Source organism: Lithobates pipiens, unplaced genomic scaffold (genome assembly GCF_037356315.1).
Source record: "Lithobates pipiens isolate NorthernLeopardFrog02 unplaced genomic scaffold, aLitPip1_a1.2 Scaffold_18, whole genome shotgun sequence".
Classification (NCBI taxonomy): Eukaryota; Metazoa; Chordata; class Amphibia; order Anura; family Ranidae; genus Lithobates; species Lithobates pipiens.
In genome coordinates, this window is record NW_027507758.1 from 191,170,898 (window position 1) to 191,189,946 (window position 19,049).

The 19,049-nt window shown below is 45.3% G+C and overlaps 1 protein-coding gene across 1 annotated transcript in view; it reads left to right on the forward strand.

Moving 5' to 3' along the window:
- Positions 1-11,506: 11,506 nt before the first annotated feature.
- ARHGEF33 (Rho guanine nucleotide exchange factor 33) overlaps positions 11,507-19,049 on the forward strand; it is a 282,191-nt gene continuing 274,648 nt past the window's right edge. The window contains exon 1 of the mRNA XM_077486478.1: positions 11,507-11,679. Coding sequence (XP_077342604.1) covers positions 11,595-11,679 — 85 coding nt within the window. The 5' untranslated portion in view covers positions 11,507-11,594. The remainder of the gene's footprint in view (positions 11,680-19,049) is intronic.

A 19,049-nucleotide genomic window follows, 5' to 3' on the forward strand; every position in this document is an offset into this window, starting at 1 on the left:
AAAAGTTTTGCAAATGTTGCTCAGTGCAACTGTCATTAGCTTATTTTGCAGGTAACAGTTATTAGCACCCTCCTAGTATAGGATGCTAGGTACATTTAGCTTTTGGCTTACTGAGTAAACAGAGGAGCAGACATCATTTGCCTTTGCCTGATCATAGTTTCCCATGCCAAGCGTTTGTTTGCCCCTGCCTCTGGGAAAAGCTTCCAGACCTTAGGCAAAGAAATTCAAGTGACTGGACTAAATATATATACCATCCCCTGGGGAGGTATGCCCCGAACATGGTCAGAGTGCAATGTTTCGGATTGTTTTAAATCAGGTCACCTCTTATATTTATGACATTAGGGGTAATATAGGAAACAGTCAAGGTTTAGGCAATGGATTTTTTACTTTTTTTTAAAGGTAGCATTATTAGTTTTAAAAGTAAAATGTACAAACAAGAGCAAACAGTGCTATTTTACGAACAGTATATGCAGAGGCGTAGCTTGAAGCTTGTGGGCCCCCGATACAAAAGTTGACCTGGGCCCCGCCCCACTACCACTGTGTGTGCAAATACACCCACCGCACGCCAAGATACTCAAAGTGGCTTAAGAATTTTGAGTTCCCAGAGTTCCTCCTTACATTAGAGGACAGGGATCACCCCTGGAGAATCAGAGGACAGGGACAGGGACCCCTAGCAGGTTATTTGGTAGAACTCCTTTCCCATTCCAGCACTTTAAACAGCTCCCCCCCCCCCCCCCCCGCCAACAATACAGTGCTGAAATCACATTCCTTTACACACATTCTATCAGCCTTCACAGGGTGTATATGGCTTTTATGTTCCCCTTCCGACCTGTGAAACTCTCTGGTCGGAACTGCAGTGTAGTTGCAGTAGGCAAATACACCCTATGCAGATTATGGCTGACTGGCTGTGTTGTAAAGGAATGTGATTCCAGCCCTGTGGAGGAGGGGCAGTATAGAGTGCCATAATGGAAAAGAAGCTCAGCAGCGGGCATAGCATCCAGGGCAGAGGGGGTGGTCAGAGCGCTTTGGGGGGGACTTAGATCTGGGGGGGCAAAGCCATGTGACACGAAATCTGGAGCCTGCAGCCCCTCTGGAGGTGTTAAGGGATTTGTTTTAGCAATTTCTGAGGGTTTCTCTGTCAGTGTTGGCAGGTGTTGGGGGAAGGTCACCTCCCAGAGATGTGTATCTTTTCCCCAGTTGTCAGGGAAGTGGGGTAAGCGGATATCCCCGGGTGGGGGAGTACCAGGGGGTACAGAGAATGCCAGCTAGTGACTAGAAGACACTGAGTGGTGTCTTACCTCACCAGTGACATTGGTTCCATTGTGGCTACAGGGCGGCACTCTCCTCCTCTTAACTCGCTGAGCTTGGTTATCATTCCATGTTGCCAGCACACAGCACAGACACTTCCCCATACTGGACTATTCTCACCCCATGCTCCTCTCCATTCAGGAAATGTCTCACAGCTCCTCCCCAGCCAATGGAACAGAGGGGTAAGAGTGTGGAAGACAAAGTGGGAGCTCAATACTGAAGCATGGCTTTGGGGCCCTGGGGCAGATCGGAGCTGGACTTTGTGGAGGGTATGATAATATGATAGGGAGACTGCAGGGGCACCTGGAGCTAGGGGCAGGGTTGCGATTGTGACCCCTGCAATCCCTTATGCTATGCCCATGAGTGTATGACATATTCATAGTTCATAGTTTTTTATTCATAGTTAATCAGGTTGAAAAATGTCCATCTAGTTCAATCAAAAAAAATAAAAAATACAATCCCATGTACACAATACCCACAGTTGATCACGAGGGAGGTGAAAAACCCCAGCAACGAATGCCAAAAAGGGGACTGCAAGGTATTGAAAGAAAAGAGAAGCATCAGAAACCCACGGTGACCAAAGTTAAGAGGAGAAAATGGAAAAACCACCAACATCCTTGAGTGAAAACCAAAACAGAGTGAAGCCAATGAAAACCAAAAATTATAAATCATTACTGAAATGCAACTTTTTCATTGGGGGACACAGCTAATCTTCTAGATTATACAGCTGCCGCTTCTACTAGGTTGGACACCAGGAAAAGTAAAGATTTCTGTCCTATTTATTAGCTTTATTCTTACATATATTGACAAGTTTGCTTAGTATCCTGAGGGGGAAAGATGTTTAGAACTTTGAAGCTGAAGATTCTTCTGTCATGAGTTGCTGGTGTAGTGTCATATTTTGCTCCCCATCCTAGAATGCTCTGGAAGTGATGTGGCGGCCAGAAATGTTGCACTGCGCATGCGCGATGTGTTCCTAACATTTGCGCCATGCGTTCCAGAGGATTTGCAACAATGCAGTTCAGTGAAACCTTCAGATAATGTCACAGAAAGTGAGAGAAGGTAATCGTGACGTTAACTTTAGACAGAGTAATGTTAACTTTAGACAGAGCGGCGGAGAGAGCGCGGGTTCCGTGACATTATCTGACAGTTTCACTGGTCTGCATTGTCGCAAATCCTTTGGAACGCATTGCACTAGTGTTTGGAACGCATCGCGCATGCACAGTGCGAAATTTCTGGCCACAGCGTCACTTCCGGAGCATTCTATGATGGGGAGCAAAATATGACACTACACTGGCAGTGTCTTACTAGTCCCACACATCCTGAAAATTCACTGACATCAATATTTGGATATTCACTATGGGTGGCCATTTACCTCCTCTATTATAAGGATAATCACCGCAGCAGCCAGCATTGGGAAAAGTGCTCATAGAGCTACCATATTACTATGAATAATCCCCTGTAAATATGTGACAAAAAAAACACTATTGTTACTATATTTTGCCATGGGGGCACTAATAAACATTGTTATTTGGCAAGCTTTTCACAAATCATGCAGCTTTGGGGGCTGGGGCATAGGGATGTTTTTGTAAAGATAGATTTTTTTTCATGCAAATATTACAGTAAATCACATGGTGACATTAGAGACAGATATCAATAAAATGTTGACTATTGTGAAATCCCTAATTTGAGACAAAATTTTCTGTTTACATACAACCCATTAAAAGTTTCATACACTTGGACCATGGTGAACAAATGTAGCCACCCTCTAACAGGAAATTGGATCACAGCAGCTAAAATTTAATTTTGAGGTTTTAGAGGAGGCTGAGAGAAATAGGTAGTATTTATGCTCTTTAACCACTTCAATACAAGGCACTTATACAGCTTCCTTACCAGACCAATTTTTAGCTTTCAGCGCTCTCACACTTTGAATGCCAGTTACTCAGTCATGCAACACTGTACCCAAACAAAATTTTTATAATTTTTTTCATACAAATATAGCTTTCTTTTGGTGGTATTTAATCACCACAGGGTTTTTTATTTTTTGCGGCATAAGTGAAAAAAGAGCGAAAATTTGGAAAAAAAAAACACTTTTTTTTAGTTTCTATGATAAAATTTTGCAAATAAGTAATTTTTGTTCAGAAATTTGGGACAAAATTTATATGGTTACATCTCTTTGGTAAAAATAAACCAAATTAGTGGATATTATTTAGTCTCTTTGAAAGTTATAGAGTCTACAAGCTATGGTGCAAATCAATGAAAATGGATCACATCTGATCACACCGGATGCACTGACGGCCTATCTAATTTCTTGAGGCTCTGAAATGTCAGGAAAGTACAAATACCCCCCAAATGACCCCTTTTTGAAAAGTAGACAGTCCAAGGTATTTAGTAAGAGGCATGGTGAGTTTTTTGAAGTTGTAATTTTTTCCCACAATTCTTGGGAAAAAGAAGAATGTTTTTTTTTTTTTTTTTACAAAATTGTCATAATAAGTTATTTCTCATACACTGCATATGCATACTTCCAATTACACCCCATGATACCACATGTGTGGGACTTTTACACAGGCTGGCCACACAGAGAAGTCCAAAATGCAGGGAGCACCGTAAGGGGTTCTAGGAGCATAAATGACACCTCTAATTTCCTAACGACCTATTACATTTGTGAAGGCCCTGGAGCACCAGGACAGTAAAATTACCCACAAAATGACCCCATTTTGGAAAGCAAACACCCCAACGTATAGTCTATGAGGCATAAAGAGTCTTTTGAACAGTTAATTTTTTTCCACAAGTCTTTGGAAAACGTGGAAAAAAAATGAAAACATATTTTTTTTTACACAAAGTGGTCAGTTTATAAGATATTTCTAACTCAAAGCATGTACATAGCAAAAATTACACCCCAAAATACATTCTGCTACTCATCCTGAGTATGGCGATACCACATGTGTGTGACTTTTACACAGCGTGTCCACATACAGAGGCCCAACATGCAGGGAGCGCCATCAGGTGTTCTAGGAGCATAAATGACACCTAATTTCCTAACGACCTATTACATTTGTAAAGGCCCTGGAGCACCAGGACAATGGAATTACCCACGAAACGACCCCATTTTGGAAAACAAACACCCCAAAGTATATTCTATGAAGCATTATTAGTCTTTTGAGTGGTTAATTTTTTTACACAAGTCTTCAGAAAACGTGGAAAGAAAATTAAAATCTTTTTTTTTTTATACAAAGTTTTCCATTTATAAGATATTTCTAACACATAGCATGTATATAGCAAAAATTACACCCCAAAACACATTCTGCTGCTCCTCCTGAGTATTGCGATACCACATGTGTGAGACTTTTACACAGCCTGGCCATATACAGAGGTCCAACATTAAAGTGGTACCTTCAGGCGTTCTAGGAGCATAAATTACACATCTCATTTCGTTCCTACCTATCACACTTTTAAAGGTCCTGGAGCACCAGGACAATAGATTTACCCACAAAATGACCCCATTTTGGAAAGCAAACACCCCAATGTGTATTCTATGAGGCATGGGCTGCAAATAGGTACTTGGATACTCCGACGGGCTGGTGACAGGTACTCGGGTACTCCGACGGGCTGGTGACAGGTACTCGGGTACTCCGACGGGCTGGTGACAGGTACTCGGGTACTCCGACGGGCTGGTGACAGGTACTCGGGTACTCCGACGGGCTGGTGACAGGTACTCGGGTACTCCGACGGGCTGGTGACAGGTACTCGGGTACTCCGACGGGCTGGTGACAGGTACTCGGGTACTCTGATGGGCTGGTGACAGGCATTCGGGTACTCAGATGAACTGTTACAGGTACTCGGGTACTCAGATGAACTTTGACAGGTACTCGGGTACTCAGATGGGCTGTGACAGGTACTCAGGTACTCAGGTACTCAGATGGATTGTGACAGGTACTCGGGTACTCAGATGGGCTGTGACAGGTACTCGGGTACTCATATGGGCTGGGACAGGTACTCAGGTACTCAGATGGGCTGGGACAGGTACTCAGGTACTCAGATGGGACAGGTACTCAGGTACTCGGGTACTCAGATGGGCTGGGACAGGTACTCAGATGGGCTGTGACAGGTACTCGGGTACTCAGATGGGCTGTGACAGGTACTCGGGTACTCTGATGGGCTGTGACAGGTACTCGGGTACTCTGATGGGCTGTGACAGGTACTCAGGTACTCAGATGGGCTGTGACAGGTACTCGGGTACTCAGATGGGCTGGTGACAGGTACTCGGGTACTCCGACGGGCTGGTGACAGGTACTTGGGTACTCCGACTGGCTGGTGACAGGTACTCGGGTACTCTGACAGGCTGGTGACAGGTACTCGGGTACTCTGACAGGCTGGTGACAGGCATTCGGGTACTCAGATGAACTGTTACAGGTACTCGGGTACTCAGATGAACTTTGACAGGTACTCGGGTACTCAGATGGGCTGTGACAGGTACTCAGGTACTCAGGTACTCAGATGGATTGTGACAGGTACTCGGGTACTCAGATGGGCTTTGACAGGTACTCGGGTACTCATATGGGCTGGGACAGGTACTCAGGTACTCAGATGGGCTGGGACAGGTACTCAGGTACTCAGATGGGCTGGGACAGGTACTCAGGTACTCAGATGGGACAGGTACTCAGGTACTCAGGTACTCAGATGGGCTGTGACAGGTACTCGGGTACTCAGATGGGCTGTGACAGGTACTCGGGTACTCAGATGGGCTGTGACAGGTACTCGGGTACTCAGATGGGCTGTGACAGGTACTCGGGTACTCAGATGGGCTGTGACAGGTACTCGGGTACTCAGATGGGCTGTGACAGGTACTCGGGTACTCAGATGGGCTGTGACAGGTACTCGGGTACTCAGATGGGCTGTGACAGGTACTCGGGTACTCAGATGGGCTGTGACAGGTACTCGGTTACTCAGATGGGCTGTGACAGGTACTCGGGTACTCAGATGGGCTGTGACAGGTACTCGGGTACTCTGATGGGCTGTGACAGGTACTCGGGTACTCTGATGGGCTGACAGGTACTCGGGTACTCAGATGGGCTGGGACAGGTACTAAGGTACTCAGATGGGCTGGGACAGGTAATCAGGTACTCGGGTACTCAGATGGGCTGGGACAGGTACTCAGGTACTCAGATGGGCTGACAGGTACTCGGGTACTCAGATGGGCTGTGATGGGTGATGACAGGTACTTTGATTGGTGGTGACAGGTACTTTGATGGGTGGTGACAGGTCCTCTTTATTGGGGGGGTAATCAGTGTGTGTTGGTGTACACTGAGTGGTAACGAGATGTTACTGCAATCTCCTCCTCACACACGATCAGTCCACCCAGGATGAGAGATCCCATCTGTGGCCGTCATTTGACTATGGCCCGGTATTGAAGTGGTTAATTAAGAATATATACAGTACTTGAGTAGAATTGTTTTTTTTTTATCAGAGTTTAGTGTCATTTTAAGTCTCCAAAGCCTCTATTTTTTTTTTCTTACAGCGATTTTCAAGGCAAGCTAGCACATTTCAAAATGTACATCTTTTTTTAAAGTGGTTGTAAACATGTAGATATGTAATATGAACAAAAGATATCCTGCTATAGTGTGTCTCAATTAACGTCACAAAGTGTCATTTCTGTCTGCTGCTTTTTTCCTCTACTATCTGCATGAGTCTCTTCTAACAAGTTTTCCTGACACCAAGAGAAAAACGGTGACAGGGGAGGGATCTCCAGCTGATTGACAGCCTCAGCTTTGTTCCTGTGTGCTGTGTGAAAGGGGGTGTTTCAGCCAGCTCTTAGAGCTCTCCTCACTAATCTCATTACAGCTCTCCACCTACTTTTTTTCAGGCAGCTTAGACAATCATTATATATTCTGGACTTTGAAAGGTTGTAGAGAACAGAGGACTGCAGATAAACAGGTAAAGATTATGTAGGAGGATTTGTTTAATATCTGTGTATTATAGGGTTGCTTTTCCTTCAAGCCAAACCCGAATAGTTTAGCAGTCTGGGACACCTTTGGGTGCCCCAAGGCGAGTAGAATTGAGGTGCACATAGCATGTCGCAGTGAACAGTGGGTGCGGACAAAGTGCTCTTGCTGGCATCATCGCCCTGCCCCCCCCAGTGATGCTGAACCTGCCCATAGACAGCCTCCCTCAGCTCCCGGACAGCAATAGATTGTGTGTGACTATCTTGGTTACTTGGGGAGCCACAGCCCAGTCTGGATAATGTGTCCAGGTTTCAGGCAAACTGAAACCTGGACAACATGATTCAAAACCCGGACTGTCCGGGTGAATCCTGGACAGGTGGCAACCCTAGTGTATTACCTGAAGCTTATCACTTCACTGGGTACAGGGTTTACAACCACTTTAATATGAAATGCAGCTTTGAAACCTTGATAAACAGTGCTGGAGGGGTGGAAAGGGTCTGAGCAGAGTTTTTATATAATTTTGCTAAGCAGGTTCAGATAGGGCAATGTGGTGGGCTGTGGGTAGGGCTATTCACTCATAAGGCTATCAAAACTGCCACCATGTAACATCCTCCTACAGCAGTAAAGGTGACAATGACATAGTGATTTCACTGCAGAAAGAAGAGAGCCTCAAAAGAAGGTCCCGACCAATGGTTCTACTGACAGGAAAATAAGTATTTGCAAAATGTTCCAGGAGTTCTTACAAAAACAGAGAGAAAGCATTCACTGATATGGACAACCTACATCAGATATGTGATTTTATTGTCTGACCATAGTTCTGCTTTAAATTGTTTTGTGATAGACCACAGTGAAAACTGGGGTACCAAATCTCTGCATTATCTAATTTTTCTACTGTGTATTAAATAGCACAAATTTGGGTTATCTGTTCTAATAGTAAACTCAAGAGATTATACCATTTTTTTTTCTTTTTTTTTTACAGTATCACTAATAGAGCCAATACAAGAGAAAGTGCAGTAATTCAGTTAAAGCAGTTATATTAATATATAATACTGGATCCTGTCCAGTTCAAATGCAATTATCTAAGATAGAACCAGGGGACATGTCACAAATTAAAGCTTACTTAATTAAAATTCAACTACAAATTTGGGTTTGAAAAATTAGTTTTAAAGGTTTAAAAAAAGCTGCAGGACCAAGAAACATGTATAGGTGCATAGGTTTATGACAGCAATTACAGTAAAGATGCTTTGTATATTTGTAAAATATGTAACAAGTAACATAAGCTTACAATGATTTTTCAGTTTTTGCCTAGATTCACATATGTGTGTTTCACATACATATTGTAGGAAAAAAGTCACTGCCTCTTCTTTTTAAAATCTCCCTGCTTTGAGATTCATTGTGCCAAAACATCATGAAATTTGGCACACCCGAAAACACACCACCTTTTTCCGATGCTTGGGGCACTGCGTGTCTGCAACGCATTTTGCCTGCGGGTCAGGAATATGTGAGATTTTGAGAATGTTACCATTCACAGTGGCGGCCCGTCTATAGAGTGCATATAGGTGCCGCGCCCCCATCCATGTGCCTGGCCCCCTGTTCTACATACAGGGCGCCGGACCATGGATTCCAATGGGGGGGGGGGGGGGGTTTAAAGCACGTGATTAGAGCCAGAGGCTCTAATACAGGGGTCTCAAACTGCGGCCCTCCAGCTTTTGAAAAACAAGCATGTCTCCCACAGACAAAGGCATGATGGGACTTGTAGTTTCGACAACAGCTGGAGGGCCGCCAGTTTGAGACCCTTGCTCTAATAGGCTTCAAAAAGGGGTGGGCTACAGGCGCAGAGCACTGTGCCCGAAGCTCCCCCAGTTGTGAGATAGCAAGTGAATATTTGCTATTTTTACACTAAATCTCCTCCCCTCCAATCAGGAAGCAGCTCATGAGACCTGTTTCCCGATTGGTCAAAATTTCAGGCGATTCTATTGAATGCCTAATGCTTAGGGGGAAGAGGGTGGAGACGCACGGTGTAAACCGCTGAAGGAGCAGACACTGGAGGCGCTGGTTGCACCTCACCACCTATATAGGGCCCGCCCGCTGTGCTGGAGGGGACACCAGAGCTGCTGCCCACACCTCGCCACCTAGATGGGGCCCGCCTGCCGTGCTGGAGGGGACACAGGAGCAGCTGCCCACACCTCGAGACCTAGATGGGGTAAGAACTGACCGCTAGACAGTGGGGGGGGGGATTGCTAGTGCTACGCTGTCAGGGTGTGGTGTTAGGCCACCCCCCCCCCCCCCCAAAAAAAAAGAAAAACACTAGTCGCCACTGGTTACCAATCTGCACAAATGTGAGCCTAGGCTAAGAATGTTCTAAAAAGCCTTGCCATTTTACACAACTGCCTCTAACTGATCTAAGTTTATTCAATGTAGAAGAAAAAAGTCACCTTAAGAGTAAGTGGGATTGTGAACATTGTGAAACTCATATGCAAATACTAAGTTTCTGTAGGGAAATTATGGGATACTTTACCCCACCTTACTGTGCTCCTGGCAGTTTGCTATTCTTGGGCAGGATGAAATGTACAAATATGCCCTATACCAGGAAGTACCAGGATTTTTTTTACAGCAGATTAGGACAACAATTTTTGCCGTGCAATGTTTAGTAGGCAGGGAGCAAGCAAAAGCTGCTTCTCAAATCACTTTAGAGCTGGCCATAGATGGTTCGAATCTTGCATCATCGATGATTGCTAAAGTTTAATGAGAAATTTAGTAAACCGCTAGAAAAATACACTACATACTAGCACTTTATGGCAGACTTACCTGGACATGGAACCCTCCAGCACAGAGCTGTCGTGGCTCCCTTTTTCTTCCATCTTCACCCAGTCTTCGTTCTGGGTTCATGGACTACTAGTGTATGAATGGCCGGGGCTGCTATTACATCACTCATGTGCATGCGCAAGGGAGCCCTGGCATAGACCCCTTCAGAGCACATACGCTGATGAGGTCACCAACTGCATGCTGTGTGAATATCTCCTAAACAGTGCAAGTTTAGGAGATATTCACTGTACCTACAGGTAAGCCTCAACACAGGCTCTCATAAAGAGAGCCTCGCTATGCCCACACTTTCCACCCAACTCCTTCATTCATATTGGCCATACTACAGCTTCTATGAATGAAAAATTATCTATAAATGGAGGCCAGGCTGATGATTGAAAAGTCATCCCCCCCATTCATAGATCATATTTCATTCATAGAAGCTGAAGCATGGCTTCTATAAATGAAGAGCGGGCATAGTCAGGCACTCTGTCAAAGCTTCCTCCTTTCTATTAACCCCTGCTGCGCTGGAAGAATATGGTTGCTGGAATGGGGGCAATGGAGGAGGAAGATTTTACTTAAACCAAGTGACAACATGACAAGGAACACTTTTTTCCCCTTTTGTTATGATTCATAATATACCCTCTGTTCTTAGCTACATAAGGAGTTTATAGAGCTGGGGAGGAGAAACAGCAATACGTTGATCTTACCAGTGAATGGTTGTGTAGGGGGGGCATGTCAGCACAAGTCTAATCATTGGATGGGAACAGGCTGAGTTCCCAGCACAGTCAGAAAACTTACCATACAGTGCCCTCATGCCAAGTGTGGTCAGTTTTTAATAGGAAAGCAGAGGAGCTGGCAAAATTACCAGAGACTTCACATAATACAAAGGAAACAGGATACTTTTTCATACAAGTACGTGGTACAGCAGGCACATATCAGGAATATGAAATGTTAGAGTAACATATTCTTTAATGCAGTAGAGGTCGTTACAGTTTTTGGCGTTTATGGCAGCAGATAATTTTCACTCCATCTGTCAGATCTCATAGCTTATGACAGAGTTGGCTATATTTTCTGAAAACAAGTAAAGACTTCCTTAGATAATAAATAGATAATTCTCATTCATCAATAATATTTTTTTTAGTGGCAGTTTATTGGTTTATTGTTCAGTGTATGATATATTTACTTAGCAGCTTTTCTTTAGGGCCTATTAACACTGACAATAAAAATACATTTATTTGAGTTCATGAAAATGCCAATTCCCACCTACGTGTGTACGTTACCACGTGCACTACATTTGCATAGGTGTAAAAGGGAATTTCTTATAACCTACAGCACTGAACCTCATGTTGGAATACATCATTTATCAGCGTGTCACTGCATGTGAGTTCAACATCTTCATTTTCTGGAAATAGAATCTCAATAAACCCTTTATACTCTTTTGAAAACAGGCAATGGTCGTCATGAAGGATCATTGAACTCACATGATAGTTCATGCTTCCCCATGAGACAACACTAAAGACAACAGACTAGCTCTGTGAAAGGATGATCTGTGATTCTTCAGAACAGGGCAAGTCAGCTATGGATTCAAACAAACAAGAAGGTAACATCTTTAAAAATACGAATGGGGGTGAGTTTCATTACAATAGGATATCATATATAACGGGAGCATTTATCTGTTCTCTAACCAAATGTTAGAATTGATGGCTATACAATTGAAGCCATATGAGTGGCATCACATAATGAAGTGCTTGCATGTTTTCTGCTTTCACGGTCTGTAGTGCGTTTAGTTGTTATATGTCCCTTATTTGCACAAACTGTTTCTAAATTTCGCCACTTGTCCTTTGACAGTGTCGTCCCTTTAATTATTTTTGGGTTGAATTCAAGACCAGCTGCAAAGCACAATTTGCTTAGTTTGCATTAATTTGTCATATTGGTTGGCTAGTATTACGGGAAATGATAGGTTTATTGGCCATGTGAAAGAATTAGAAAAAATCTACTGGATGCTTCAAATTACACTTTACTGTATTTGTACTCATTATCACAATGACAAGATTATATTTAATGTACTATGATAATAGTAAAGTCACAGCTAATTCATAACCTTGCTCTTTGTCCATGCATTTAGTAGTCTCAGGTAGGTTAGTTTAATATACTTTAAATGTGTGGATTTGCAGAAGGTATATACAAATTAATTAAATCTTCTGCTTTTGTTTCCAACTAATAAATATTTTCTCATTTTTCAATCATTTAAAACCTAGTTGCTGTTTTTGATTTTAGTTTTTTTTTTGTTCTGCATATATACAAGCTTTTATACTATTGGCCCCATATTCATATAAATATATAGATATATTCATATCTATATATTCATACAGTATATTGCCCTGTACACACGGTCGGATTTTGCAATGACAAAACCCGTCTGATTTTTTCCCAAACTTGTCCAGCATACACATGGTCGCACAAAGTTGTCGGAAAAGCCGATTGTTCTGAACGTGGTGACGTAGAGCGCATACGACGGGATTAAAACAGGCCAGTAGCCAATAACTTTCATCTCGTAATTTATTCTGAGCATGCGTGGTACTTTGTCCGTCGGAATTGTCTACACACGATCAGAATTTAAACGATCGGATTTTGTTGTCGTAGTGTCCAAGGAATTAAAGCAGGTGGTGAGAAAGAAACACAATGCTGCCTGCTTTAAATCCTTGTTTTCTGTACTGCGCAAAGTTGCAGGGCACTTGCAGAGCAGCCTAATTCACTTGAATGGATCATGCTTGGCAGGTGCTGCGACATGTGTACGACCCTGGCCATTGTAGCTAAAGGGGGTGCAGTTGGAGCGGGGTTGATAAAAACACGTCTTAAATTGGGGTTTTACAACCCCCTCAAACGGCAAATCTAAATGAACCCTTAGTGTTCTGAGCCCCCTATTATTAATGCCACCTGCTTTCACGCTGATGTGCTAATGTTTACCTGCACCACGTGTGCAGCTTAGTGCATCTTTAACTTTCCTGGATTAGCTGCGCTTTGCCATAGACTTTTATTATATCCTGAAGGTGTGGTGCACTTTCTGAAAGAGCACAAAAACTCCTGCAAGTGCACCAAACAGGCAGGATATACTAGAAGTCTATGGCTAAGTGTACCACACACAGGAAAGCTGCAGGTACACTGCCCTGCACTTGCAGGGCGAATTTATCACAACACATCAATGTGAAAGCAGCCTTATGATATTATGTCCCGTGAATTGCTTCACACTGACCTGAAGATCTCTTCTTTTCTGCTGCTGGTACCATTCTCTAGTCTAGACATAAGAGGTGGAGTGCAGTTAGTACATGGGATGGGAGCCAGCACTACAGAGGAGGCATCAGCTTACGCGTCTTTTGCTCCCTACTACAGCTCCAACTTTACAAGTAAAGCCGCGTACACACGTAGCGGTATGTCCGACGTACTTAGTCTGGCAGACTTCCCGCCAGACTGTCCGTCGGACTTTCCGAACGGGCTACTTGCCCACACACGGCACTTTTTGAGCGGACTAATACGGCGTACTAAGTCCGCCGTACTATCCGCCCTACTTTTGAAATGAACGGACACGCCCACACACGCGGAGGAAAGTCCGCTCATTTCGAGCGCGTCTCCAGGTAGGCGGGGCCCGCAAAGGAGACGTCGCTGGCCCCGCCGCCTGGTATGGACTTAAAGGGGAACCCCAACGCCGAAAAAAATCGGCGTGGGGGTCCCCCCCAAGTCCACAACAGACCCTTGTCCGAGCACGCTACCCGGCCAGCCAGGAAAGGGGTGGCGAGCGAGCGCCCCCCCTCCTGAGCCGTACCAGGCCGCGTGCCCTCAACATGGGGGGTGCCTTGCGGAAGGGGGGGGCCGTGCGGCCCCCCCACCCCAAAGCACCTTGTCCCCATGTTGATGAGGACAAGGGCCTCTTCCCGACAACCCTGGCCGTTGGTTGTCGGGGTCTGCGGGCGGGGGGCTTATTGGAATCTGGGAGCCCCCTTTAATAAGGGGGCCCCCGGATACCGGCCCCCCACCCTATGTGAATGCGTATGGGGTACAATGTACCCCTACCCATTCACCTGTAAAATTAAAGTACAAAAAAAACACAACACACGAGATAAAATACTTTATTGCACAGCTCCGGGGGTCTTCCGTCTTCGGGGGTCTTCTCGTCGGACTCCTCCGCTATCTTCTTATAGCTCTTTTGCTAGCGGAGGAGCCCGGCATTCTTCTTCGTCACCGCGGCCTCTTCTTCCGACTTCGGGCGTCTTGTCCCCCTCTTCGGTTCTTCTGCCGGGCCACCGCTCCTTCTTATAGCTCTTTTACAGGCGGTGGCCCGGTCTTCTGTCGCCGCCGCCGCCTTCCGTTCTTCTTCTTCTTCTCCAGGAGATGTTGACTCGACGATCTCTCCGGCCGCAATGCCAGGGACGCGCTACGCTGCCACTTATATAGGGACAAGGGGCGGTGTCACATGGGTTTATGTCACATGGGTTGGTATCACATGGTGACCCCGCCCCCTTACGATGTCACAGTCCCGGAGGATGCTGGGACTGTCGCCATGTGACATCAACCCATGTGACCAACCTATGTGACATAAACCCATGTGACACCGCCCCTTGTCCCTATATAAGTGGCAGCGCAGCGCGTCCCTGGCATTGCGGCCGGAGAGATCGTTGAGTCAACATCTCCTGGAGAAGAAGAAGAAGAAGAACGGAAGGCGGCGGCGGCGACAGAAGACCGGGCCACCGCCTGTAAAAGAGCTATAAGAAGGCGCGGTGGCCCGGCAGAAGAACCGAAGAGGGGGACAAGACCCCCGAAGTCGGAAGAAGAGGCCGGCGGCGAGGAAGAAAGCCGGACTCCTCCGCTAGCAAAAGAGCTACAAGAAGATAGCGGAGGAGTCCGGCGAGAAGACCCTCGAAGACGGAAGGCCCCCGGAGCTGTGCAATAAAGTATTTTATCTCGTGTGTTGTGTTTTTTTTGTACTTTTATTTTACAGGTGAATGGGTAGGGGTACATTGTACCCCATACGCATTCACATAGGGTGGGGGACCGGTATCCGGGGGCCCCCTTATTAAAGGGGGCTCCCGGATTCTGATAAGCCCCCGTCCGCAGAGCCAGACAACCAACGGCCAGGGTTGTTGGGAAGAGGCCCTTGTCCTCATCAACATGGGGACAAGGTGCTTTGGGGTGGGGGGGCCGCGCGGCCCCCCCTTCCCCAAGGCACCCCCCATGTTGAGGGCACGCGGCCTGGTACGGCTCAGGAGGGGGGGCGCTCGCCCCCCCTTTCCTGGCCGGCCGGGTAGCGTGCTCGGACAAGGGTCTGTTGTGGACTTGGGGGGGACCCCCACGCCGATTTTTTTCGGCGTTGGGGTTCCCCTTTAAGTCCATACCAGGCGGCGGGGCCAGCGACGTCTCCTTCGCGGGCCCCGCCTACCTGGAGACCCGCTCAAAATGAGCGGACTTTTCTCCGGGCGGGAAAAGTCTGCTCATTTCAAAAGTACGGCGGACTGGCACACACACGGCCGGATTGTCCGCCGAAATGCGAGTCCAGCGGGAAGATTGGAGTGCAACACGGCATTCTAAGTCCGCCGTACTTTCGGGTCAAAAAAGTATGCCGGAGGCTACACACGGGGGGATTGTTTGGCGGACTTGAGTTTGCCGGACTTTCCCACCGGATTGTTTGATCGTGTGTACGTGGCATTAGATATACAGCGGACAAACCAATTGGACATTTAATTTCCCTTCTATATATTAGTGTGTTCACATTAAACTGCTGCTGGCTGGGTGCACAGATTTTTTACACTATATCACAGAAAGCATAATTTAAGTTTAGATGCACTATATTACTTGTATATATATATATATATATATATATATATATATATATATATATATATATATATGTATATTTATAGATTTAGAGGCACCTTTTTTTTGTACATGAATTTGTATTATTGAGCACTTTTTATACAAAGTAGAAAATATTTTCTTGATTCTCCTTTAACATTCCAACCTTCTGGCTTTAAGAAACAGTTATAAAAAGAAAAAAAGAAAGAAAACTGTAGTCAGTTGCAACTGTATTTGCAGATCAAGCAGAGGAAAAATATGCAAACACTCAAATTTGAGGAAAATATTATGGAATTAATTATGAATGTACTTTGCAGTTCTAAAACAATGACTGTGACTAAGGCCTTATAGGCTGAAATGAGTCAACTGATTTAATCAGCGTTTGTTCACTGTGGCTATTCGATAAAATGAAGAAATTTTAACCACTTGGCGCCCATACTACGTCTATTGATGTCATGGGCTTTCGGTGGTTATATCTGAATGATGCCTGAGGCCAGAGACATCATTCAGATATCAGTGTTTTCAGCGGGCGATTCCCTGCACCATAAGAATGTTCATATCGGCTGTTCCGCTGCTTGATCGTTCTTACGGGCGGCGGGAGGTATTCAAATTAACGGCGCCAATTTGGCTAGGAAGCCAGGATCGTTTTTTTTTTTTGTTTTTTTTGTTTTTTATTCTTCCCAGCCTAGAGGTGAGATATGGGGTCTTATTGACCCCATATCTCACTGTAAATATGTCCGATCGTGCCATATTCCTATTACAAGGGATGTTTACATTCCTTGTAATAGGAATAAAAGTCATCAATTTTTTTTTTTTTTAAGTGTCAAACTAAAAAAATAAAAATTAAATTAACAATAAAAAAAAAAAATGTAAAGCACCCCTGTCCCCGTGACCTCGTACACAGAAGCGAACGCATATGTAAGTCCCGCCCACATATGAAAACAGTGTTCAAACCACACATGTGAGGTATCGCTGCGAACGTTAGAGCGAGAGCAATAATTCTAGCTCAAGACCTCCTCTGAAACCGAAAACATGTAACCAGTAAAAAAATTTAAAGCGTCGTCTATGGGGATTTTTAAATACCAAAGTTTGGCGCCATTCCATGAGCGCGTGCGATTTTGAAGCGCGACATGTTGGGTATCTATTTACTCGGCGTATCCTCCTCTTTCACATTATGCAAAAAATTGGGCTAACTTTACTGTTTTTTTTTTTTAAGCATGAAACTGTTTTTTTTCTGAAAAAAACGTGTTGGAAAAATTGATGCACAAATACCGTGCGAGATAAAAAGTTGCAACGACCGCCATTGTATCCTCTAGGGTCTTTGCTAAAAAAACATATATAATGTTTGTGGATTCTATGTAATTTTCTAGCAAAAAAAGTGGAATTTTACATGTAGGAGAGAAATGTCAGAATTGGCCTGGGCGCGAAGTGGTTAAAAGCAGTGCGGATCATCTTTTCTACAGTTGTAAAACAATCATCTGCATCAGATTATATCCTCAAAAATGATGCCATCATCACCAAACATGCTTTCAATTGATGGAATAAGAAAAGTGTCCACAATCTCAATATAAACTTGTGCATTTATTGAAGATGTAATGACTGTCACCCCCCTGACATGCAGAGGTCCTTACACGCTTGATCCACAATTCATGATTGCTTTTCTTTAGCCCACTGTAACCTTGTTTTTTTTCTGTTTAGGTGTTAATGATGTTTTTTCATTTGGCTTTTCTGTATGTAAATCCTATTTCCTTTAGGCGATGTCTTATGCTGCGTACACACGATCGGACTTTCCAGCAGACTTGGTCTGGCGGACTGGAATCCGTCAGACAATTCAATCGTGTGTGGGCTCCAGCTGACTTTTTTTCCCCAAAATAAAACATGCTTCAAATCTATCCGACGGACTAAATATCGGGAAAACCGTTCATCTGTGTGCTAGTCCGACGGACCAAATACAACGCAAGGGCAGCTATTGGCTACTGGCTATTGAACTTCCTTGTTTAGTCCCATTAACGTCATCACATTCAAAACTAAACAGACTTTCGAACGGACTTAGTCCGGTCATGTGTGGCCAAGTTCATTTCATTCAGAAAGTCCATCGGACCTACGCCAAAAGTCCGTCAGGAAGACTGTCGGTAGAGATGGACGAACTTCCGACGGGACGTTTTCGCGAACGCGAACCGTGAACGCGACCAAAAGTTTGCGAACCGCAAAGTTTGCGGCGGGCCCCATTGACTTGAATGGCAGGCGAACCTTAACCACTTGCCGCCCGCCCTATAACAGATACACGGCGGCATAGTGGTTTCAAAATCCTGACCAGACGTCATATGATGTGACCACGATTTTGAGCCGCTGCACGGCCCCGGGGACGCACATCGCGGCGATCGTTGTTGTGGGGTGTCAGTCTGACATCCTGCAATTACGATCTCAGTAAAGAGTCTCCGACGGAGACTCTTTACCATGTGATCAGCCGTGTCCAATCACGGCTGATCACAGTGTAAATAGAAAGAGCCGGTGATCGGCTTTTCCTCACTCGCGTCTGTCAGACGAGAGTAGAGGAGAGCCGATTGGCTGCTCCTCTGACAGGGGGGGGGTCTGTGTTGATTGATCATCAGCGCAGCCCCCCCGAGGATGCCCACACTGGACTGCCAGGGACGCCACCAGACCACCAGGGATGCCCAGCACAAGGTATGCCACCCTAGACCACCAGGGATTCCAGTCAGTGCCCACAATGGATGCCAATTAGTGCCCATAATGGATGCCAATCAGGGCTTACAATGGGCATCACTGATTGGCATCCATTAGTACAGTATAATATAATACAATGCTGCCTATCAGTGCCCATCCGTGCCATCTATCAGTGCCCATCCGTGCCGCCTATCAGTGCCCATCCATGCCCATCTGGGCCACCTATCCATGCCCATCTGTGCCGCCTATCCGTGCCCATCTGTGATGCCTATCCATGCCGCCCATCCATGCCAATCCATACCAGCTTTCAGTGCCAATTTGTGCCACCTATCAGTGCCCATCCGTGTCGCCCATCAGTGCCACCCATCAGTGCTGCCTATCAGTGCCCATCAGTGCCGCCTATCAGTGCCACATATCAGTGTCCATCAATGCCACCTCATCAGTGCCACTTCATTGGTGCCACCTCAT